The 26,110-nt window shown below is 46.2% G+C and overlaps 1 protein-coding gene across 8 annotated transcripts in view; it reads right to left on the reverse strand.

Annotated features, from left to right (window-relative positions):
• Positions 1 to 26,110, reverse strand: part of LOC140722731 (uncharacterized) — a 62,932-nt gene that overhangs the window by 27,999 nt on the left and 8,823 nt on the right. For 3 of the 8 annotated variants that reach the window (XM_073037420.1, XM_073037423.1, XM_073037425.1), the window contains exons 5-11: positions 25,067 to 25,188; positions 24,202 to 24,350; positions 19,193 to 19,229; positions 15,757 to 15,806; positions 14,713 to 14,763; positions 12,587 to 12,637; positions 4,873 to 4,923 (exon numbers count right to left, since the gene is read on the reverse strand). In XM_073037420.1, coding sequence (XP_072893521.1) covers positions 4,873 to 4,923; positions 12,587 to 12,637; positions 14,713 to 14,763; positions 15,757 to 15,806; positions 19,193 to 19,229; positions 24,202 to 24,350; positions 25,067 to 25,188 — 511 coding nt within the window. The remainder of the gene's footprint in view (positions 1 to 4,872; positions 4,924 to 12,586; positions 12,638 to 14,712; positions 14,764 to 15,756; positions 15,807 to 19,192; positions 19,230 to 24,201; positions 24,351 to 25,066; positions 25,189 to 26,110) is intronic. The other 5 variants (XM_073037422.1, XM_073037426.1, XM_073037427.1 and 2 more) reach the window with 3 other exon arrangements.

Below are 26,110 nucleotides of genomic sequence, written 5' to 3' on the forward strand. Positions count from 1 at the left end.
CTCAAGCCAGTTCATGTCCCCGCTGGAAGTTTACAAGGGCTCCCAATATGCCCTGGGGCATCATTTCGAACTGGAAGAATTCCAGGGGACATATAAATGACGTCATCTGTCATCGGGATCTGGTAATATCCACTACTCAAATCCAGCACACTAAACCACTTCGCACCTCTCAGACAGGCGACGACACTCGGGACGGTATACTGGTCACGGACGTTGCGGTGTTCAGAGTCCTATAGTTCACACACATGCGTACCTTCCCGTTCTTCTTCCGGGCCACTGCTACTGGAGCGCCTTGGGGCTTCGGGAATCAGTGATGATCCCAGCTTCCTTCAGCTTACACAAATGCTGCCGTACGTCTTCCACGTCTGCAGGGTCCAGTCGCCGCGACCTCTCTCTAAACGGGGTGTCCTCGGTCACCCGGAGAGTGTGTGCAGTGCTCTTGGAACGACCCACATCACACTCGCCAATGGAAAAGACACCTTTCATCTTCAACATCTTCTCTACCAGACTCCTTTCCTTAACCCGGCGGTACCGGGCATTCCCCCGAGTTGATTGACTTAGCGATCAACTACCCCCAGACCTTTTCCAATAGTCCCTCCCCGGCGTGCCTCACAGTGACACTAGAGATTACCGTCACCGGGAATAAAATGCGCCAGGGACATCCCCAGCTTGAAAATGACCTCCCTATTCGTAGTGTTCCTGAAAATCACTGCCATCCTGCTTGTCTGTACAAACGAGGGCTTCTGTAGTTCGGACCTCACCAGTACCCAAGCAGGAAATCTGGACTTCCCCTCGTGATCTTCCGGAACATCCACAAAGAGGGTTTCACTCTCAGGCACTCCGGGAAATTTGGGGGTCCCCATCACCCTCCGTACTTCCCCGAGCGGTACCACTATTAGCTTCGACTGGCTGAACCACACAGTCCCTTGCTTAAATTAGGTATCCAGACCAATGTTGCCACACACTTCCTCAAAAGCAGCTCGAAACACTGGGTCCACCAGAGGACCATACAAGTATTGAAACGCCGCCCTTCTCAACAGGTTCCGGACAAAACAGCACCACTGTATCAAGAACCCCAGACACTCCCACATCAGCCTCCGAGAACTCCAGTTTCACTGACAAATAACCGTCGTATGGATAATCACCAGCACTGAGTCCTCAAATCTCCAGTGCGTCCAATGGTGTCAAGGGTAAATGCGTCAGATACCGGTTGTAAATCGAACGGTGCAGTAACGTGACCTGCGACATTGTGTCGAGTACGGCTTTATCGTAATTACCCTCTGTCCACAGTGACACACTGGAGCGTGGAACCACTAAGCCTTCAGGAATAGGGTCTTTTGCTTCCGGGAATTCTTGGTACTTTTCCGGAAAGGTGTTCCCCCAAAGACATCAGGCCGTTCCCTCTCAGTGTCTCCTCTAAGTTTTTCAAACGACTCTTCCTGCTGAGGTACCCGTGGGCTCACTCTCCTTCTGGCGTAACACCTGCATTGTTCGTCCCCTTGGCGATACCGCCCCCTCCCCCCCGTCAGCTCCATCATATGGGGGCGGGATCACACCTGCTGATTACAGCCGACGTTTCTGACCTCAACTCTCCCACAATCACCTCAACGGCTCCCCGGGATAGGGTATCTGTAGCCACTTCACCGCAGCGGACTACTACCGAGGATTGTACCCTGCTGACTGAGTCCTCCCGCGCCTCCGCCGCGTTTTCCTCTTTCCGTACCTCTCTGATCAGCTCAACAAAAGATGGAGGGGTCGCGACTTATGAGACTTTCGGAGACCCCAGAAAATCAGGTCATGGGGCTGGGTGCCCTGGTTATCTGGTCCACCCTTAACTCATCGCACTCAGCCTCCCGAATGTCCCCTCTGCGCTGCAAGCAATTTAGCCGCCTCTCTAGACGAAAAATAAAATCAAAAAACATAAAATTTAGCTTCTCTCCCTTCTCCAGACACGTTTTGAAACCACACCATAAGCTCCACTGGGGCTCCAGTCGGACTAAAATCATTGTCCATTGCTTGCAGATAATTGACAGCTGTCACCACGGCATAATTTAACCTGACGGCTCTCACAACGTCAGCGTCCCTCCCATTCAATCATTCAACCATTCATCATTCTGCACTGCCACTCATCTAACAACTGAGAGTCCCTTCCGCCCTCATCTCATACTCCTCCGCCCCTTTAGGAGTGGGCGTTATTCCAGTGCAGAGGCGGAGCCTGCCATTGCTGGGACTTTGAATCTGATTTCTCCAGTTATTCTTCAGAGAATTAAGAGTGGATATTACCAGTAATTCTTACTCTTCACGTGGGACGTGGTCTATTTAGTCATTTCAAATCCGACCACTCTTTCCCCGCACTCCTCAGAAATGATGGAACCCGCCCCCAGCTGCCTCAGCGCTGGTCTGCATTAAAACAAGACCTGCGCCCGCCTTTTCATCAAACCTCCACTCAGAATCGCAAACTTAAGGGTATTAACAGTGGAATTAACAATTCATCCGGAGTACGAATATTTTCTCCACTCGTTTATTGCTCAGGGTAATCACACGCATCCAACGGATTCAATCCAAGACGAGCCCCCACACTTGTAAATCTCGCTTCGCCTAGCGGCTTAATAGAGGGGCTGATACCGCCCGGCCTGGCCAAACTTAAGAACTCTCCTTTGGGTGGATGCTGTGGGATCTGTCCCCTGTTACCAATCAGTACCCCGAAATAACAAACAATACACAATATGCGTCTAAACAATTAAGTTTTATAAATCTTCCTTTGATTATCTGGTTAGTAGAGAAACGAAATAAAAGGGAAAAAAGCCCAATCTTATTAAACAATCTGTGAGCCAAGTTACAGCTCGCTCATAGGACAACCGTTCAAAATCGACCACCTCCAATCGTCGCTATCCTTCGGACCCTCACTCCGAGTCTACCCCATCCGGAAGCCCACCATATAATCATTAACCATATAACATTTACAGCACGTAAACAGGCCAACTCGTCCCTCCTATTCCGTGCCGAACGATTACAGTCACCTCTTCCCACTTACCTGCACTCAGTCCATAACCCTCCAATCCTTTCCTGTGCATATACAAATCCATTTTTTAAAATGACAAAATGGAACCTGCCTCTACCACTTTCACCAGGAGCTCGTTCCACACAGCTGCCACTCACTGAGTAAAGAAATTCCCCCTCGTGTTACCCCTAAACCTTTGCTACCTAACTCTCAACTCAATGCTTTCCTTCATGTTCCCCTACTCTCAATGGGGAAAAAAAACAATCAACGTCCCTCTCAACCTTCTACTCTTCAAAGAATAAAGACCTAACTTGTCAACCTTTCTCTGTAACTTAGGTGCTGAAACCCAGGTAACATTCTAGTAAATCTTCCCTGTACTCTCTCTATTTTGTTGACATCTTTCCGATAATTCGGTGACCAGAACTGTACACAGTACTCCAAATTCGTCCTTACCAATGCCTTGTACAATGTATAGGAGTTGTCCACGATGAAGAAAGATGCAATATACCAGTTGGACATCGGCGATTTCTTTGCCCCTATTACTTCCGTACCCGCATCATTTTCCAGTGTTCCAATATCAACTCTAAATTCCACTTTTCCTTTATATAACTTTTAAACAAATTTAAAACGACTTTTACTATCCTGACCATATCGTATTTGCTAGTTTACTCTTATATGTCAATATATCCCTCACATAGCTTATTGGGTGTTTTAAAAAATATATATATTTTAAAAGCATCCTAATCCTCCAACTGTCTTCTCACTTTTGCTACATTAACTGCCCTTTCTTTAGCTTTCAGGCAGTCCTTATCGTCCATTAGCTGCCGTCCTGGCCACTTGTGAATCTCACCTTCTGTGGTTCATATGTGTCCTGCGTCTTCTGAGATACTACTATAATTTTTATTAATTTCAGGTCTGCCATTAACCGCTCCGATAGTCCCCTCCAATCCACCTGGGCAAGCACCTCTCTCATGCCCCTCGACATCCCTTTATTCCATTGCAATACTGCTACCTGTGAGTTATACATTTTCATCTGAAATTTAAGTATAATACAATCATAATACAATCACTGTCTCCTCGGAGTTCATTTTCCTTACGCTTCCGAGTAAAACCTGAGTTATTACAAAAAAGCCAGTCCAAGATAACTTTCCCTGAGTAAACCCGAGCACAAATATATTTTTTTTATCTTACAGATTCCTAACTCCACCTACAACGTATCCACTTACTCTCTCACCTCTTTCTAAAGAATTAATGTCTTCTGATATCAACAGGGCCACGCCACCGCATACGCCTTCCCGTCTGTCCTTTAAATACAAAGTATATCCATAGATACTGAGCTCTCTACTGTGGCCTTCTTTCAGCCGCTACTCAAAGACGCCCACGACGTTATAGCGACCAGATTCTGGTTGCACCAGGAGTTCCTCTTCTTCATTCTGAAGGCTGCCTGGATCTACATGGGGAATCTTCAATCCTGAATTCTTCGCCCTTTGAACATTGTTTCTGTGGTAGAATTTAACTCTTTGCTCTGTCGGCATTTGTAATAAATCATTGACTTGTCCTCCCTTACAAGCATAATGCACACATCCTCTACTGCGGGCTCGACATCAATCGTATCATACTCAATCCCTGAGAACTGCCATATTCGTTTAACCACGCCCAACAGCTCCAGTAATTCTGACCAACGAGAAAACTCAATTGTTGTTTTCTTCGGCTTTCGGAAACCCTTTAACAAGTTGACACATATGTGATTGCTTAACGAGCTAAATTACATGGTATCACGAGAGCGCTCCCGACACCACCCGCGCGATACAGCAGCACTTCTGGTTCATTTTTCGTCCCGCGCATAATCACTGTCTTCGATTTCCATTTACCTGTCAAGGCGAGTAGGCACCGGAGGTGCAGTTGTGGTATGTTCGTCGGCCCTGTGGACAAAATAGAAATACTTATATCTCCGTAATCCGGAACTCATCTGCTTCCCGTCTCATTAAACCATAATTTGAACCATTTCCCGATCCTAAGAGAGCGTCACATTGTTCTCACGTCAGAACGTTAGTGCCAAAGTGAATGACTTTGAACAATGTGAACAAAAAGACAAAGAATCAGCGGACGTGCCAGCAAAGCGGGATGCTGAGCGACGCAGAACTGGGACGGGCTCGGTGCAGGAAGGGGAGATCAGAGCGGGGGCCGATCTCGGGTGAGTTATGAAACGGGGCGAAAGGCTGAGCACATGAACTGGGTTTAAGATCTGGATGTGGAAGTCACGTGAGATCTCAGCCGAGCACTTTGTGAGATTAAGGTGGACATCAAAAGAACAGAATTGAAAATACGGAGACAAAAACAATGGGCTATTGCAAATTGTGCTGGAGAGCTTTGAATGGAATTCAGGGAAATGATGGTGGATGGATGAGCGGAATAGGTAGTTTGCATCTGTCTTCACGGTGGAAATACCAGTAATTTGACCAACATGCAGAGGCATGCGTGTCGTGAAGGGTCCAGTCAACGGAGAGGGATTCAACAGGAACGGCGGAAAGTTCAGTTGCAGCTTCGCGGCAGTGCCTTTTAGTGTGCTAAGTTTTAGAGTGCGCCTGTCTCAGTTCCTCAGACTTAAGGGAGGTAACAACTTTATCATTGTGCTCGTACTTCTCCATTTCTCATCTTACAGTGCCAATTGCTCCGGAGGCGGTGTTTGCTACTGAGTTTGCGATGCGAGAGGTCTACATGGCGTCCATCTTTACGGATAATCAGATCTGCACCTGCTGCACCGTGCTGCCGCTTCTGTGAGAACGTTTGAACGATCTGGAGAAGCAGTTGATTATCTTCAACTCATAAGGGAGAATGAGGAGGTGACAGATAAGTGCTGTAGGGAGCTCGTCATATCCTGGTTTGCCTATAACTCCTGTCTGCACCTCATCACTTTACTTGACAGGACGAAGGTCATCGAGCTACCTGTCTAGTACCCTAATTCGTCCCTAAAGAGCAGCAGCTCGACTCACCTGATGTGCATTTAATAGTCCGGCAGGCTGGCTGTCTCCCGGATTTCTCACATCTCACACCCAGAACAGAACACCGGCCTCACAGACATATATCCTGTTTCTCTTCCTCAGAGTTTACTTACCTCACTTCGACCCGTTATCCACGAATCCCGAATGAACCAATGCCCCACCGTTCTGCCTGAGATCACTTCGACCGATGAACTCTCCATTGATGACTGTTCCGCTTGGCAGTCTCCCTTATCTGCCTGAATCTGCCCTCCTATTTAACTCACGATTTCCTTCCTACATGCGCTTTCTGAGCTCCCTTTGCAAAGTAATATACACATGTTCTCTATTATTCTGACTTCTATATATTATTCACATGTGTATTTATTCGTAGAATTTCCCACTCCACCTACAAAGATTCCACATTCTCTGACCCTAACATATTTCTACAAATGTTATATCATCTGTTACCAGCAGAGCCATCCCAACGCATATGCCCTCCTGCATGTGCTGTTGACAAAAAAGGATATCCTTAGATGTTAAGCTCCCACATTCGGCCGTCTTTCAGCCGGTACTCAGTGACGCCAATGACGTCAGTGTCTAATTGTCGGTCCATTCCATTCTAAATGCTGCACGCATCTAAATGCGGCAGGGTCAGTCCTGCAATCCTCGCCATTTGAAATTCACCTCTGCGGTAGAACTGATCTCTTTGCTCTGTCTGCCCTTGTCCTTCGCTACAGGCATCTTACCCACATCATCTGCTTCTAAACTTGCTGGCCCTTCATCAACTGTATCATACTGGATCTCTTATCTCTGCCATTTTATCTTAACCACGCCCGACTGCTTTAGTAAATCGGACGTAAAGAAAAATTCGTCTGCTGCGAATGCACGGCTTGATTTCATTCAGTCGGTCCGGGGATGACCTGAACTGGTATGTTTTCTTCAACTCCAAATGAGGGCGCTCTTTCAGTCATGGAGGCACCGAAGCGTGTTTCGTCTTCACTGCCTGAGCCATGTCTCTCTTTTCGACCACTGACCAAATAGTGCAAATGCCCGGTACATTTCGCTCAGCAGAACAATTCCGGCAGCTGATTTGTCTTCAGAGCAGTCAGATTACAGTAAACCTGGGGAATGGCGTTATCAGAAGCTGCCAGATGATTCACCGCACGATCCTGTCTTTCTGTTCCCTCTGCCTTCATGGTGATGGCAAACTGACACGCGGCCTTCACCCCAGGGTCAGGAATGCTCTCCCACTCTCCGTCACTGTCCACTCCCTTATGCACCCTAAAAAAACCTCTTGACCATCATATGTGTGCAGTACATACGGCAATCGGGGTTCCGCAAAAGCCAGCACCGGCGCCTGTGTCAGCGGCTCCTTCAACGACAGAAAGGGCTCCTCACAGTTTACATCCCACCTCTGTGCAAAGGGCTGCTTTCAATTTTTCGCTCTCCCCACGGGAGGGTAACCACACAGAAGCTGAGTCAATGTGTGACTCACTTTGGCGTCTCCCTTCACGAATCTCCGATATTTTTCCACAGAACCCGAAGAACGAGCGCAGAGCGTTCACAGCCCGAGCCCTTGCCCAAATGGTCACCGCTTCTATCTTTGCCGGGTCTGTCGCTGCTCCATTCCGTGAGGTTGTTTCAGACATAGTTACCAGACGTTTAGCAGAACCGGCACTTGTCCAGGTAAAGTTTTAACCCTTCAGCTTTCAGGCGGCCAAGAACCTTCAGCAGCCTCGCTTCATGTTCTTCCAAGCTGAATCCAAATACTGGAAGAATCCCAGGGGACATATAAATGACGCCATCAGCCATCGGGATCTGGTAATATCCACTACTCAAATCGAGCACACTAAACCACTTCGCACCTCTTCTACACTCGGGACTGTATACTGGTCACGGACGGTGCAGTGTTCGGAGTCCTATAGTTCACACACATGCGTACCTTCCCGTTCTTCTTCTGGGCCACTGCTACTGGAGCGCCTTGGGACTTCGGGAATCAGTGATGATCCCAGCTTCCTTCAGCTTACACAAATGCTGCCGCACGTCTTCCACGTCTACAGGGTCCAGTCGCCGCGACCTCTCTCTAAAAGGCGTGTCCTCGGTCACCCGCAGAGTGTGTGCAGTGCTCTTGGAACGACCCACATCACACTGGCCAATGGAAAAGACACCTTTCATCTTCAACATCTTCTCTACCAGACTCCTTTCCTTAACCCGGCGGTACCGGGCATTCCCTCGAGTTGATTGACTCAGCGATCAACTCCCCCCAGCCCTTTTCCAATAGTCCCTCCCCGGCGTGCCTGACAATGACACTAGACATTACCGTCACCGGGAATAAAATGCGCCAGGGACATCACCAGCTGCAAGCTGATCTCCCTATTCGTAGTGTTCCTGAAAATCACTGCCATCCTGCTTGCCTGTACAATCGAGGGCTTCAGAAGTTCGGACCTCACCAATACCCAAGCAGGAAATCCGGACTTCTCCTCGTGATCTTCCGGAACATCCACAAAGAGGGTTTCGCCCTCAGGCACTCCGGGAAATGTGGTGGTCCCCATCACTCTCTGTTCTTCCCCAGGCGGTACCACTATTAGCTTCGACTGGCTGAACCACACAGTCCCTTGCTTAAATTAGGTATCCAGACCAATGCTGCCACACACTTCCTCAAAGGCAGCTCGAAATACCGGGTCTACTAGAGGTGTGTTGGTCCGTACCAGTATTGAAACGCCGCCCTTCTCAACAGGTTCCGGACAAAACAGGACCACTATATCAAGAACCCCGGACACTACCACATCAGCCTCCAGTTTCACTGACAAATAACCGTCGTATGGATGATCAACAGCACTGTGTCCTCAAATCTCCAGTGCGTCCAATGGTGTCAAGGGTATGTGCGTCAGATACCGGTTGTAAAACGAAAGGTACAGAAACGTGACCTGCGACCTGGTTTCGAGTATGGCTTTATCGTAATTACTCTCTATCCACAGTGACACACTGGAGCGTGGAACCACTAAGCCTTCAGGAATAGGATCTGTTGCTTTGGGGATTCTTGTTACATTGCCGGATAGGTGTTCCCTAGAGACACTAGGCCGCTCCCTCTCAGTGTCTCCTCTAAGTTTTCCGTACGGCTGTCCCTGCTGAGGTACCTGGGGGCTCACTCTCCTTCTGGCGTGACACCTGCATTGTTCGACCCCTTGGGGAATCCGCCCTCGTCAGCTGCAACTAATGGGGGCGGGGTCACACCCGCTGATTACAGGCGACGTATCTCCGTTCTCAACTCTCCCACAATCTCCTCAACGGCTCCCCGGGGTAGGGTATCTGTGGTCACTTCACCGCAGGGACTACTAACGAGGAGTGTACCCTGCTGACTGAGTCCTCCCGCGCCTCCGCCGCGTTCTCCTCTTTCCGTACCTCTCCGATCAGCTCAACAAAAGATGCAGGGGGCGCGTCTTTTGAGCCTTTCGGAGACGCCACGAAATCAGGCCATAGGACTGGGTGCCCCTGACTATCTGGTCCATTCTTAACTCATCCAACTCAGCCTCCCGAATGACACCTCTGTGCCGCAAGCAATTTAGCTGCCTCTCTAGAAGAAAAATAAAATCAGAACGCTTCACTCCCTTCACCTGACGCATGTTTTGAAACCACACCATGAGCTCCAGTGGGCCTCCAGTCGGACCAAAAGCATGGTCCAGTGCTCGCAGACAATTGACAGCTGTCAGTACGGCATAATTTAACCTGACGGCTCTCATAGCGTCAGAGGCCCGCCCATTCAATCATTCAACCTTTCATATCCTGCACTGCCACTCATCTAATAACTGAGAGTCCCTTCCGCCCTCATCTCAGGAGTGGGCGTTAATCCAGTGCATAGGCGGAACCTGCCACAGCTGGGTCTTTAAATTTGATTTCTCCATTTATTCTTCAGAGAATTAAGGGCGGACATTCTTATACTTCACGTGGGACGTGGTCTATTTAAACATTCCAAATCCGAACACTCTTTCCCCGTACTCCTCAGAAATGACAGAACCCGCCCCCAACTAACTCAGCGTTGGTCTGCATTAAAACGACACCTGCGCCCGCTTTTTCATCAAACCTCCACTGAGAATCGCAACCTTAAGGGTTTAACAGTGGAATTAACAATTCATCCGGAGTACAAATACCTGCGCCACTCGTTCATTGCTCAGGGTAATCACACGCATTCAATGGAGTCAATCCAAGACGAGCCCCCACACTTGTAAATCATTAAACAGTCTGTGCGTCAAGTTACAGCTCCCTCATAGGACAACCGTTCAAAATCGACCTTCACCAATCGTCGCTATCCTTCGAATCCTTCGTCTACCCCATCCGGAAGCCCACCATATAATCATATAACCATATAACATTTACAGCACGGAAACAGGCCATCTCGGCCTTCCTAGTCGCTTACTGTCACCTAGTCCCACTTACCTGCACTCAGCCCATAACCCTCCGATCCTTTCCTGTCCATATACTAATCAATTTTTTTAATGACAAAATGGAACCTGCCTCTACCACTTCCACCAGGAGTTCGTTTAACACAGCTGCCACTCACTGAGTAAAGAAATCCCCCCTCGTGTTACCCCTAAACTTTTGTCCCCTAACTCTCAACTCAATGCTTTCTTTGAATATCCCCTACTCTCAATGGAAAAAAAGAAACCTATCCACGTCCCCATCAACCTTCTACGCTCCAAATAATAACGACCTAACTTGTTCAACTGGTGCTGAAACCCAGGTAACATTCTGGTAAATCTTCTCTGTACTCTCTCTATTTTGTTGACATCTTTTCGATAATTCGGTGACCAGAATTGTACACAATACCCCAAATTCGTCCTTACCAATGCCTTGTACAATGTATAGGAGTTGTACATCCCAGCTCGTGCACGCAATGCTCTGAAAGGCCTGTTTTATTCATAATCTCTGTTTCCAGCCTGTCAGCCATTCCGTTATCATTTAATTGTATCTTTCCTGTAACATTATAGGGGATTATCTAGTTAAGCAGCCTCATTTTAGCTCCTTAACAAACGCATTCGGAAAATCAGTGTAAAATCTCTGTCATGACTCTGGTATGTAGTACATCTGGCTAAAGTGAATTACACTACTTAAATCCCTGCAGTTTCCATGGCACCTGTTCCTTTCTGATAGCAACTCGACTCACGCATGCTCTCGATTATTCACAGATCTCTGGTACACTGCTGGTGTCTTCCACGATGAAGAAAGTTGCAGTATACCTGTTGGACACCGGCGATTTCTTTGCCCCTATTACTTCCGCACACGCATCATTTTCCAGTGTTCCAATATCAACTCTAAATTCCATTTTTTTAATATAACTTTAAAAAAAAATATTAAGAAAACGACTTTTACTATCCCGGCTATATCGTATTTGCTAGTTTACTCTTATATGTCAACATGTCCCTTCACATAGATTTTATATTTTTAAAAAAAATTCTTTTAAAAGCATCCTAATCCTCCAAATGTCTTCTCACTTTTGCTACGTTAACTGCCCTTTCTTTAGCTTTCATGCAGTTCTTATCGTCCATTAGCTGCCATCCTGGCCACTTGTGAATCTCTCCTTCTGTGGTTCATATGTATCCTGCGTCTTCTGAGATACCACTATATTTTTTATTCATTTCAGGTCTGCCATTAATCGCTCCGATATTCCCCTCCAATCCACCTGGGCAAGCACCTCTCTCATGCCCCTCTACATCCCTTTATTCTATTGCAATACTGCTACATGTGAGTTATATTTTTTCCTCTGAAATTGACTTATAATACAGTCATAATACAATCACTGTCTCCTCGGGGTTCATTTTCCTTACGCTTCCGAGTAAAACCTGAGTTGCTACAGAAAATCCAGTCCAAGATAACTTTCCTTGAGTAAACCCGAGCACAAATATATTTTTTACTCTTACAGATTCCTAACTCCACCTACAAAGTATCCACTTTCTCTCTCACCTCTTTCTAAATAATTAATGTCCTCTGATATCAACAGAGCCACGCCACTGCATACGCCTTCCCGTCTGTCCTTTAAATACAAAGTAAATCCATAGATGCTAAGCTTTCTACTGTGGCCTTCTTTCAGCCGCTACTCAATGACGCCCACGACGTTATAGCGACCAAATTCTGGTTGCACCACGAGTTCCTCTTCTTCATTCTGAAGGCTGCCTGGATCTACATGGGGAACCTTCAATCCTGAATTCTTTGCCCATTGAACTTTGTCTCAGTGGTAGAATTTAACTCTCTCTGTCGGCATTTGTAATCAATCATTCACTTGTCCTCCATTACAAGCACATTGCACACATCCTCTACTTGTAAATATGAGGGCTCAACATCAATCGTATCATGCTTAATCCCTGAGACCTGCCATATTCATTTAACCACCCCCAACAGCTCCAGTAATTCTGACCAAAAAGAAAAGTCAATTGTTGTTTTCTTCGGCTTTCGGAAACCCTTTAACAAGGTGACACATATGAGATTGCTTAACGAGCTAAACTACATGGTATTACGAGAGCGCTCCTGACACTACCGTCATTTTGAGCACCCGGGAGATACAGCATATTTTCCGTCCCGCGCATAGTCACTGTCTTCGATTTCCATTTACCTGTCAAGGCGAGTTGGCACCGGAGGTGCAGTTGTGGTATGTTCGTCGGCCCTGTGGACAAAATAGAAATACTTATATCTCCGTAATCCGGAACTCATCTGCTTCCCGTCTCATTAAACCATAATTTGAACCATTTCCCGATCCTAAGAGAGCGTCACATTGTTCTGACGTCAGAACGTTAGTGCCAAAGTGAATGACTTTGAACAATGTGAACGAAAAGGCGAAGAATCAGCGGACGTGCCAGCAAAGCGGGATGCTGAGCGACGCAGAACTGGGACGGGTGGGGTGCAGGGAGGAGAGATCAGAGCGGGGGCCGATCTCGGGTGAGTTATGAAACGGGGCGAAAGGCTGAGCACATGAACTGGGTTGAAGATCTGGATGTGGAGGTCACGTGAGATCTCAGCAGAGCACTTTGTGAGATTAAGGTGGACATCAAAAGAACAGAATGGAAAAACAATGGGCTATTGCAAATTGTGCTGGAGAGCTTTGAATGGAATTCAGGGAAATGATGGATGGATGAGCGGAATAGGTAGTTTGCATCTGTCTTCACTGTGGAAGATACCAGTAATTTGACCAACATGCAGAGGCATGCGTGTCGTGAAGGGTCCAGTCAACGGAGAGGGATTCAACAGAAACGGCGGAAAGTTCAGGTGCAGCTTCGCGGCAGTGCCTTTTAGTGTGCTAAGTTTTAGAGTGCGCCTGTCTCAGCTCCTCAGACTTAAGGGAAGTAACAACTTCATCATTGTTCTCGTACTTCTCCATTTCTCATCTGGCAGTGCCAATTGCTCCGGAGGCAGTGTTTTCTACTGAGTTTGCTGGAGTTCTACTGGAGGTCTACATGGCGTCCATCTTTACGGATAATCAGATCTGCACCTGCTGCACCGTGCTGCCGCTTCTCTGAGAACGTTTGAACGATCTGGAGAAGCAGTTGATTATCTTCAACTCATAAGGGAGAATGAGGAGGTGATAGATAAGAGCTGTAGGGAGCTAATCATATCCTGGCTTGACTATAACTCCTGTCTACACCTTCTCACTTTACTTGACAGGACGAAGGTCATCGAGCTACCTGTCTAGTACCCTAATTCGTCCCTAAAGAGCAGCAGCTCGACGCATCTGATGTGCATGTAGTCGTCCAGCAGGCTGGGTGTCTCCCGGATTTCCCACATCTCACACCCAGTACAGAACACCAGCCTCACAGACATATATCCTGTTTCTCTTCCTCAGAGTTTACACACCTCACTTCGACCCGTTATCCACGAATCCCGAATGAACCAGTGCCCTACCGTTCTGCCTGAGATCACTTCGACCGATGACCTCTCCATTGATGACTGTTCCGCTTGCCAGTCTCCCTTTTCTGCCTGAATCTGTCCTCCTATTTAACTCACGAGTTCCTTCCTACATGCCCTTTACGAGCTCCCTTTGCAACGTAACACACACATGTTCTCTATTATTTTGACGTCTATATACTATTCACTAATGTGTATATGTTCGTAGAATTTCATAACTCCACCTACAAAGATTCCACATTCTCTGACCCTAACAGATGTTATACCATCTGCTACCAACAGAGCCATCCCAACGCATATGCCTTCCTGCATGTGCTATTGACAAAAAAGGATATACTGATGTTAAGCTCCCAGATTCGGCCGTCTTTCAGCCGGTACACAGTGATGCCCATGACGTCAGTGTCTAATTGTTGGTCCATTCCATTCTAAATGCTTCACGCATCTAAATGCGGCAGGGTCAGTCCAGCATTCCTCGCCATTTGAAATTCACCTCTGCCGTAGAACTGGTCTCTTTGCTCTGTCTGCCCTTGTCCTCCGCTACAGGCATCTTACTCACATCATCTACTTCTAAACCTGCTGGCCCTTCATTAACTGTATCATACTGGATCTCTTATCTCTGCGATATTATCTTAACCACGCCCGACTGCTCTAGTAAATCGGACGCATAGAAAAATCAATTATTGTTTTATTAGATTTTCTGAAAGGCTTTCACAAAGTTCCACAGATGCGGCGGCTTAACAAGCTAAGATGACATAGTGTTAACGGAGCACCCCCGACCCTACCATTAGTTTGAACACCCACTCGATACAGCAAAACAGTCAGTCTTCAATTTCCACTTACCCCTCAAGTTGAAAAACTGCGACCCCTGCAAGTGGACTGTGGGGGTGAAACCTGTGAGCAAAATAGGAACAATTATATCTCTGTAATCTGGAGCCTATCTGCTTCGCGGCTCATTAACCCAACCTTTGAACTTGTTCCCGGTCCTCTCACTGTGCACTGTTTTTAACTTTAATCAGAACGTTCCAACAGGTCATTTCGAAAAGGGATGAGTTTGAAGAATGTGATGAGAACAACGAATGTCTGGGCCTGTCAGCAAATTTGGATGCATAGCGGCTGAGATATTAGACAGGGTTAAAGGCTGAGCACATGAAGTGGGTTGAAGAGCTGGCAATAGATGATCACGTGAGATCTCAACAGCGCACTTTGTACAATTATCGTGGACAACAAAGGGGCACTAAAAAACACATTTGAAGATATGGAAAGAATAAGCGATAAGTTATAAGGCACAGTTACAAATTGAACGTGACGCTGGAGAGGTTTGAATGAGACTCAGGGAAATGATGGATAAGCCCAACAGGTTATTTGAATCTATCTTCACTTTGGAAGACACCAGTGATCTGATCAACATCTCAAGGGAAATGTGTTGTGCGGACACCCATCGGCAGAGAGGGATTCAATGGGAAAGCGGAAAATTCAAGCGCGTGCGTCCCGGCAATGCACTTGTGTGTGTTAGGCTTTAGAGCGCGCCAGTCCAAGATCTTCAAGCGTAGGCGGTGGAAAAATATTGGCAACTTTATCACTTGATCTTATTTCTCCATTTCTCGACTGTTAGCGAGAATTGGTACAGCGGCTGTGTTTTTGCAATGCGGGAGGTCTAGACGTCGTCCACCCTCTCGGATAAACAAATCTGCACCAGGTGCACCGACCTGCAGCTTATGAGGGAACTTATTAAGGAACATAACGTGCCGCACGAAGCTGGTTAACTAGCTAGGAAAGCATAGTGTTACCGAAGCGTTCCCGACCCGTCCGTCAGATGGAGCAGCCACCCGATACGTCAACACTTTAATCGCCCGTGCCCAGACCTAGTTATCGAGTTCTACTTACAAGGGCTTTTTACAACGTCGCTGAGATGAAGATGTTCTGCATCTGCGTTTCATGTGGGAAAAAAAATAGAAAAATCTTTCTCAGTAACACGTAATCACCTCCCGGCTTCTTAAACCACCCTTTGGTCCATTTCCCAGTCCTGTCAGAGCGTACCACATTTCTCATTCGCTGTCAAGACATTCGAGCAGGTTAGTTTGAAAAAGGATCTGTTTGAAGAATCTGAAGTAAACAGAGGTTTAGAGGACCTGCCAGCAAAGCGGAATGCCTAGCGATGCGGAACTGTGACGGTCAGCGAGTAGCGAGGGGAGCCGAGAGCTGGGCCAAAGCTCGGGTGAATTATTAAACAGGGCATAAGGCCGAGCACCTGAAATGAGTTGAAGATCTGGCCGTGGATAACGACGTGAGACGTCATGAGCGCACTTTGTACAATTAAGACGGACAACACAAGGATCCTCGAAGAACAGATTTTTAGATAAGGAAACAATATGCAAGAGTCTAGACGGAACAAATATAAATTGAACAACCATTAGCAATAGTCTAGAAGGAATAATTAGAAATTGAACATGATGCTGGATCGGTTTGAATAGGATTCATGGACATGGTGGATGAGCGCCATTAGTATTTACATTGACCATCACTGCGGAAGACACCAGTAATTTGGCCAACATTCAAGGGCGATGAGGTGTGCGGCAACCAATCTACAGAGAGGGAGTCGTCAGATAAGGCGGAAAATTCAATTGCATGTGTACAGGCAATGACATTGAGTATCCCAGGCTAAAAGGGAGATTGAATCAGCTCATGATGAAATGGCGGAGCAGACTCGATGGGCCGAATGACCGTCTTCTGCTCCTTTGTCTTATGGTCTTATGGTAGTAGAAATGGCCAGAGTTGCCTGGCACCTGTTCCTTTCTGATAGCAACGGCACTCATACCTGCTTCCTGATATTCACGACCCTCTGGTGCTACGCTAGTGTGTTCAACGGTGAAGGCAGATGCAACGTATCTGTTGTTCATTGGCGATTTCTTGCCCCCAATACCACTGCATCAGCATCATTTTCCAATGTTTCAATATCAACTCTCAATTCCTTTTTTCGCTTTATATAACTTTTAAAAAAAACAACTTCTTGTGTCCTGGGTTTATCGTATTTGCTAGTCTGCTCTCATATGTCATCTTTTCTACTCTTATACCATTTTGGATGCCCTTTTTTTCTAATTGAAAAGCTTCCTACTCACTTTTGCTGAATCAAAATCAATTTCTATGGTGTATATGCAGTCCTTATCGTCCATTAGCTGCCACGGCTGCGTACCCCGTTCACTTGTCAAATTCTTCTCCTGTGTTACATATCTATCCTGTTCCTTCTGAGTTATTCCCAGAATTTTCCGTCATCTCTGGTCTGCCATCATCCTCCCCGATATTCCTCATCACTCCACCTGGGCAAGCACATCACACAAGCCCTTGTAATACCCTTTATTCCATTGCAATACTATTAGATGTGAACTATACTTCTTCTTCCGATCAAAGTGCAGTATGAATTGAATCAGATTATGATCACCGACTCCTAAGAGCTCATATACGTCACCCTTCCTGAATTATTACAGAAAAAACAGTCTAAAATGTTTTTCCACGAATGGGCTCGAGAACAAGCTGCTCTAAAAAGCCATCTTACAACGATTCACCAAATTCCTCACTTGCAATGCGTTGGCGAACAGATTTTCCTAATAGCCTTGTAGATTTAACTTCCCGTTAAGATTGTGTCATTTTCCTTCCTATATGCCTCTTCTAGCTCCCTTTGCAATCTAAACCACACATCCTGTCTACTATTTTGAGGCCTATATATGGCTCCCACAATGTGTATTTTTCTCTTACAATTTCCTAACTACACCAACAAAGATTCCACCTTTGTTGTCGCCTCTTTCTGAAGATGTTATCCCATCTGTTGCCAACAGAGCCACACTACTGTTATTAAAAAAAGAACAACTGTGAATAAAAAGTAAGTGCTACAGCACAAAAATATAAAAGTTCTGAGACAGTACAATATGGATGCAAAACTGTTTAGCGCTGTGATGTGAGGTTCAGCAGTGTCACAGCCTTAGGGAAGAAGCTCTTCCTGAACCTGCTGGTTGGGGAGTGGAGGGTCCTGTAGCGCCTACCGGATGGGAGGAAAGTAAAAAGTCCATGGTTATGGTGAGATGCATCCTTAAATCTTTATGCCCTGACCAGGCAGCGTTGAATGTAGATGTTCTCAATGGTGGGCAATTTGGTGCCGTTGATCAGGTGGGCTGTTTTAACCACACGCTGGAGTGCTTTGTAGTCCGATACGGGACAACTGCCATACCACACTGAGATGCAGTTGGTGCTCTCAATAGTACAGCGGTAAAAGTTAGTCCGTATCCTGGGACAGAGGTGAACTTTCTGTTGCTCCTCAGTAAATAAAGAAGCTGTTGCGCCTTTTTGATCAGATGGAGGAGTTCAGGGACCAGGTAAGATCATCGGAAATGTGGACACCAAGGAATTTGAAGCTTGATACACACTCCACTACAGCTCCGTTAATGCAGATGGGGACATGAGTGTGGCTCCTAGCATGCCTGAAGACCACAAGGATCTCCTTGGACTTCTCTGTGTTAAGGGCCAGGTTGCTGTCGCCACAGCACGTAGCCAGGTGTTGGACCTCGTCCCTGTTGGTCATCTGGTCATCTCTTGTGCTCAGGACAACCACCGTGGTGACGTCTGAGAACTTGATTATGGAATCATAGCAACGTACAGGAACGCAGACATAGGTGAATAGGGCGTACAGAAGATGGCTCAGCACACAGCCTTAAGGAACCCCAGTATTCAGGATGAGAATGGAGGAGGAGAGGGAGTCTAACTTAACAGATTGGGGTCTGTTAGTCAGAAAGTCCAAGGTCCAAAAGCAGAGGGAGGAGCTGATACCAAGCTGACGATATTTGGCGATCAGTTGGAGGGGATCACAGTATTGAATGCCAAACTAAAGTCAAAGAACAGCATTTTGACGTAAGAGTTGGGCGTGTCCATGACGTCATAGCAACAGGAGTTCGCCCACCTTATTCAGAATGCTGCGCGCATTTAAATACAACTTCTTTAGCATTGTATTCTTCGCCACTTTGAATTTTGCAGTAGAATTTACCTTTATGCTCTGTCTGTATTTGTTCTCAATCATTGATCTATGATCCCTTAGAGGCATTTTTCACACACATCATCTACCTGTGAAATCGCTGGCTCATCCTCAGCTAAAGGAAAGTAAAGTCAATTGTTGCTGAGTTCTTAGATTTTCAGAACGGCGCCGCACATGAGGCAGTTTAACGAGCTACGGTCGCATGGTGTTAACTGAACGCATCCGACCTGTTCGTCAGCTTGAGCACCCAACGCGTACAACGACACTTTGGTTAACTTATCACCCCGCGCACAGACTCACTTACCCCTTTCCAGGTGCACGCACGCTGCATCTGACCATCCTGTGGGGAAAAGTATAAATAATTATATCTCCGTTATCTGTAACACATCTGCTACCCGGCCCATTATTCTATCCTTTGAACCATTTCCCGATCCTGACACAGCGTCCCTCTGTTCTGACTCGTTGTCAGAACGTTAAATCGGTTCAGCTTGAAAAGGGATGAGTTTGAAGAATAGGAAGTTAACAAAGAATTAGAGGACCTGCCAGCAAAGCGGGATGCTGAGCGACGCAGAACTGAGATGGGCGGCGTCAGAGAGGGGAGTTTAGAGCCGGACCAGATCTCGGGTGAGCGATGAAATATGGAAAAAGGCTGAGCACATGGACTGGGTTAAAGACCGAGCAGTGGACCGTCACCTGAGATCTCAGCAATGCACTTTGTGCGATTCTCAGAAAATTCAGCTATCTCTGCTCTACCGTCATCACCTCCCGTACGCCCCTCCGATCCACCTGAGCAAGCTCGTGCATCATGCCTCCATAACTCGCTTTATTCCATTGCGATACTGATACATGTGAGTTATGCTTCTCCCTTTCAAATTTCTGTCCGAATTCAATCATGTTCTGATCACAGACTCCTGAGGATTCCTATACGTTAAGCTGTCGAATAAGATGTTCGTTAAAACACAACATCCAATCTAAGATAGCCTTCGCCTAATTGGCTAGAGAACAAACTGCCCTAAGAAGCCCTCTCATAGGCATTCAACAAATGTCATCACTTGCCATCCGACACCAACTAATTTCGCCAAACCCTTGCATATTAAACTCCCACATTACCATTATTGTATGCCTTTTTCAGCTCCTTTGCAATCTTATCCCCACTCCTTTGCTACTATTATCCACAAAGATTCAAAATCTTCTGTCGTTATTCTCTTCTTAGAGATGTAATTCCATCTCTTACCAATAGAGCCACACCACCGCCTATGCCTTCCTGTTTGTCATTTTGATGCAAAGAGTATCCTTCGATACTAATCTCTGAACTACGGCCTTCTGCTAGCCATGTCTCAGCGGCGCCCCCTATGTCATACCGACTAATTTCTAATTGCGCCATGAGTTTGTCGACCTTGTTCAGAATACTATGCCCGTTCAATTACATCACGTCCAGTCCGGCATTTTTTGCCGTTTTGAATTATCCCTGTGAGGTACAATTTAGCTGCTTATTCGGTCTCCATTTGTACGCAACCATTGGCGTGTCTTTTCTTATATTCATGTTACACTCATCATTTACTTCAGAACCTGCTGACTCGATCTCAGCTCTATTATACTGGTTCCCATTTTCCTGCCATGTCAGCTTCAAACACTCGCAAAAGCGCCAGTAAATCCTCCGACTATTGCTCCGGAGCCTTCTGAGCCGAGTGCACAGAATTCTGGGAGAGGTACACCGCTTTTGCCTTCCCCCTGTAACACGCCTCTCGCAAGAATTCTCAAATTGAGAATAATTTCGTTTGTTAACATGAGTACTCATTAATGAACAACACAGACAAAATGCTCGTGAAACACCGTAGGTCAGGCAGCATCTATAAGGAGAAGTGCCTTTGACGAAGGGTCTCGGCCCGAAACGTCGACAGCGCTTCTCCTTATAGATGCTGCCTGACCTGCTGTGTTCCACCAGCATTTTGTGTGTGTTCTTGTTTGAATTTCCAGCATCTGCAGATTTCCTCGCGTTTACTCATTGATGATGTTTCTTGGAGTTCACATTAGCAATGACCTCACCTGGTGACTTAATAACACCTGAACAGGGAAACACAGCTGCAACTTCAATCCGAATTAGACTGGGGCAAGCCAAGCTCCCAACCCCATCTGAACTGCAAATTAAAGGAGTACGACTGCGAACATCTTGACAATTGTTTCTCCATCTGGCATAGGAGCAGAAGAGAATCGGCCCTGGAGTCACTACAACTGACAATGAGAACGGCTGAGAGGTTTATACGGAAATCCTTAACATTCATCTGGGGAACTTGTCAGCAGTGATGCATATGCAGGGCGCTTGGTATTACTAAGGATCCCACCCATCCATTCAGCATCTTGGGATCCGAGCCCACAGGACACTCAAAGCTGTTGCTCAGGTTGACTCTGCGGTTAACTTTCGTAACCGGTGGGATTGAGTTCAGGAGCCAAGAGGTAATGTTGCAGCTATATTGGATCCTGGTCAGACCCCACTTGTAATACTGTACTCAGCTCTGATCACCTCACTACATGAAGGATGTGGCAGCCATAGAAAGGGTGCAGAGGTGATTTGCAAGGATGGTGCCTGGATTGGGGAGCATGTCTTATGAGAATAGATTGAAAGATCTCGGCCTTTTCTCTTTGAAAAGAGAAATTGAGAGGGCACAGCTTTAAGGTGCTTGGATGTATGTGCAGAAAGATGCCGGGGTTACGTTTTTCATGCAGACAGTGGTGAGTGCGTGGAATGGGCTGCTGACGGTGGCAGTGGAGGCGAAAACGATGGGGTCTTTTATGAGACTCCTGGATCGGTTCAAGGAGCTTATAAAAATAGACAGCTGTGGGGCAGCCTAGATATTTCTAAGATATGGACATGTTCGGCAGAGCACTGTGGGTCGAAGGGCTGGTGTCTTGCTGTAAGTTTTCAATAATTCTAAGGGCGATGATTAACAGCCAGAAGTCTTGCTGCATTTCGTCTCCCAATGACATAGGTAGACGAAGTGATGAGGTCATAAAGAGGGGTTTTAGGGAATTAGGTAGAAAGCAGATAAAGAGGACTTTAAGGATTATAATCGCCGGATTGCTCCCTATTCCACGTACCAATGAAGAGAAGAATAGAATGAATTTACAGGTCGATGCCTGACTGACTATCTGTTACAGGGGGCAGTGGCAAGAGTTATGGTTCATTGGGACATCTTCCGGGGAAGACATGATCTGTACAACAGGGACGGTTACACCCGGAGACCGAAGAAATCCAAAGTGCTTGCGGATACATGTTTTTTTTTAAATTAATTCAGCAGGGTGATGAGAACCGTTTGATAGCGCCAAACTTGTGGTAGTTGGTTTTAAAACAGAGCCAGTGTGTAGTGAGGCGGCTAGCAAGGAGAGTCTGATAATAGAATACATTTGCAGTCAACAGTATTAGCAGCAATGTGGAATTGAAAAGGGCGACTACAGGTCTGAGGGTGTTTTTTTTTTATTACCCAAGGTGTACTCTGTAAGGTCGATGAATTTGAAGCACAGTTCCAGAACAGCGAGTATGTTTTTGAAGGCTTCACTCAACCGTGGCAAAAAGGAGATTGGCTGTAGCTGGAAACTTAATGTCCATGGATGCATATTGTATCGAAGGTGCAGGCAGGAAGGGAAAGGGGATGGTAATGCTCTGCTGGTAAAAAGTGAAATCAAATCATCAGGAAGATATGACACAGGTAGATCCGGAAACCAAGGTGTAAACATAGATCGGGAGGCTACATCCTCAGAAGTAAGATAGGAAAGTTAAAAGGTCTAAAGGTAGGTCGGGAAGCTGAATAGACTGGAGGTGGATCCGGAGGCTGACATATCTGGAGGTACATAAGCCCTGGTCCATACTTGAAGGTATATTTGCAGGTTAACAATGTCTCCTACATGAGACCGGTGACAGGAGGGAAAGAGCTGGAACAAACGGGGATTTATCAGGTTATCTGGCAGCTTATCGAGTTGTTCCTCAGGAATCGCTGTTGCCATCGGGACTTCTCACGTGATATGTAAATGATTTCGATGACGGAATGTCTGGTTTTGTGTCCACCCTTGCAAACGCTACCAAGGTTAGTGAGCAGGGTGATTGGAGGTGGTGGCGGGGGTCGTTAGTGGTGGGGGGGGGGTGTTGCTGCCGAAGTTTGAGGAAATCGGAGAAATTTACAAGTACCAAAACGGATTTGGAAATGAAGCAAGGATTTCTCAGATGGAATACAGTGTCAGGAAATTGATGGCCATGCACTTTTGTAGAATGAATAAAGGCGCAAACAACTTCCTCAACGGTGTGAAAATCCATTAAAAAGATGTGGAAATGGATGCTGGTATCTTCGTGCAGGATTCCCTAATGGATAACATTCAGGGTCTGTTGACATCAACGATGGCAAATGCAGTGTCAGCATTCAATTCGAGAGGATTAAAATGCCAACGCAAAGAGGTAATGCTGAGGATTTATGAATCACTGATCACAATACATTCAGTGTACTGCTAGCAGCGGTAGACTCCTTACACAGCATAGTGAGCGTTGGCGTTGGCGATGTTCAGGAGGACAATCACAAGAATGCTATCGGAAATGCAAGCGTTATCCTCAGAGGAGCGTTGGATGGGACTGCCCCTGTACTCGCAGGAGGTTAGAACAATGAGCAGGGATTTGCTGAACTGCCGAGATGGAGGGGACTAGAGTGCAAACTTAAGAATAGAGGGACATCCCATTAGTATCGAGATGACGAAGCATCTCTTCAGCCAGAGGATGGTGAATCCAAAGAATTCACTGCTATACATGGACGTGGACTCCATGTTCTTGTGGACATTTAAAGTGAATGTTGATACGATCTCGATTAGCAAAGGTATCAAAGTCTACAAGGCAAAGACAGTGGAATGGGGTTGAGGGAGATAATGAATCAGATATTATTAACTGTCGACAGACCCGATGGGCCACTTGGCCCAAAACCTCCTTTATCATCTCGTTTTATGAACAATATTTCAGTGTCATTTCGTCTAACTAAGTTGCTGGCAAATTTTTTCTGAGGCTGACATTTAGAGTTATTTTGACGCATCGAATAAAAAGAGTTGAAGTCAGCACGCTTTTTTTCAGAAGTCTGCAAGGAAAATTTGAGAAGCACAAGGATGGAATACCATTCTCCACGACCATAATAAATCCACAAGGATTCGCCATCGGAATCGTAGGCTGCGACCAGAATGCAGGTACTCTCCCTCCTGGCAAACGGCGAGGAGAGACATTTCTATGCCCCGGTAGGCAGTGGGTGCACAGCAGACTCAACTACACGCCTCGGTGTGTTACCTACCCTTTGCAGAAAGACACGAAGAAGAAGGAGTTGTTGAATTTGGCATTCTGCTCAGTGAGCGTGCGATTGAAGTCATTTGCCTGGGTCATGGGATTCCACCGAATCCTCCTGGAGAACACGTCCATTGACGGGAAACGAGTTATAAACGTCTGCAAAATACAAACACCGTAGAAATTGAAACAGGAAAAATACGATACTCGACCATATATCGGTCCTGTCCGACTATTCATTCAGGTGTAAGGTCATATCTGAGATGACCTCCGGTTTTGCTTACATTCACCTTACTCTCCTGACGGGCGACACGTTCCCTTGCAGTCCCTTCCTGATCCCGAGAATTCCCAAATGAAACTTGCTTTCACCTTTATCCCGGACATCCGACTTTCTGATTGGCCACATCCACTGACCCTAGTGCGGTCTCAGGTTCTGATTCAAATACATTTATTTATCAACGACTGACTCGCCTTTGTCAATCCTGTCTGTTGTGTCCTCAAGGAATCCCAACTAATTTGTAGGTTGTAATTTCCCCTTGAGGAATCTGTGCTGAATTCGACGTACTTTATGTTTGCATTTAAGTAGACCAAAACCCTCTCCCTTAATAATGAACATCAAAAGCATCACGAGGAGCAGTGTTTCTCACGTCCTGAAAAACATCGACATACTCTGGTCCTAAATATCCCACATATTGGTCGAAGCCAGCATTCCTCTCTCCTGAGCATGTCTCCAGCTTCAATAGCTGAAAGGCAGACAAAAATGTAACCATCACCCCATTGAGCAGGCCTCCCCATCTAGTTCCCGACCGCATTTCACCCTCAGCCTGCGGGTCAGTCAAAATATAATGACCGCTCAGGTTCCAGCTGGTACTCACTTGTGGGCTTGTTGGTGTTGGAGGGTTTTCCCAAAGTTCTTCGGGAACCAGCAAATACATTGTAATCTCTCCATCTCCGGTGAATGAAATGAGAGATTGTCCATTGCTTTGGATCCACAATCCTGGGGGTGATGAAGAAAGTTGAAAAGATTTATACTTCTCACGGGAAACAGAAACAGGAGTTTCAATATAAAACGGAGGAGGAACTCCATCCTACCATGTTCTGATGACACTATGACCTACTTTAAGATCAACCGAACTATCGACTCCCACGTAGACCACCGCATTATATACCATTCAGGTGTTTTTTCCAATAATTTCACAAAAAAAATTCCTATTGTTTCTGCGACGACGCCAGACAAGGAAGACCAACAGACCACACACGTTCTTACCAAACATGGTGAGTTCTGCAGAAGTTTCGATGAACCTATAGCCACATTCAAATGAAATGCCCTTACGCTCATTGTGCTTTTATAATCTTGCAAACTTTTACACTTCTGTGCTTGACTTTTCCTCACTCAACTCTTAAATTTCTGTTTTTTATCATTTACATGTCATTATTTTTATCCACATTTTTTCACTTTATCCATGCTTATTCAAACTAACGAAACCATTCTCCTACAATTTATTTAAAAACCATTTCCACAGCCCTAGTTATGTGATCCCCTAGGATTCAGGGCCGATCACGGGTCAGGTACAGCTCCCTACTTCCCAAGAACTGTTGCCACATTCCCATGAATTCAACCCTACTACTCCCACACTGAAAATTGAGCGACGCGTTTAACTCTCTAATGTTCTTGACATCCTGCCAATTTGCATAAGTATTTTAAAAAAATAAAAAGCAGGATACACAAAGGAGAATCTCGCCTATGTAACACCTATGTATCATGACTCTGCTTTCTCTGAGTTAACCAATCCTCTATCCATCCTAATATATCACACCCAACTATCTGCATCCCTCTCACATGTATAATTTTTATGATGCACCTTATCAAACGCCTTCTGCAACGCATGGAAAATAACGCCCATCTGTTCTCCTCTATC

Source organism: Hemitrygon akajei, unplaced genomic scaffold (assembly GCF_048418815.1).
Source record: "Hemitrygon akajei unplaced genomic scaffold, sHemAka1.3 Scf000087, whole genome shotgun sequence".
Lineage (NCBI taxonomy): Eukaryota > Metazoa > Chordata > Chondrichthyes > Myliobatiformes > Dasyatidae > Hemitrygon > Hemitrygon akajei.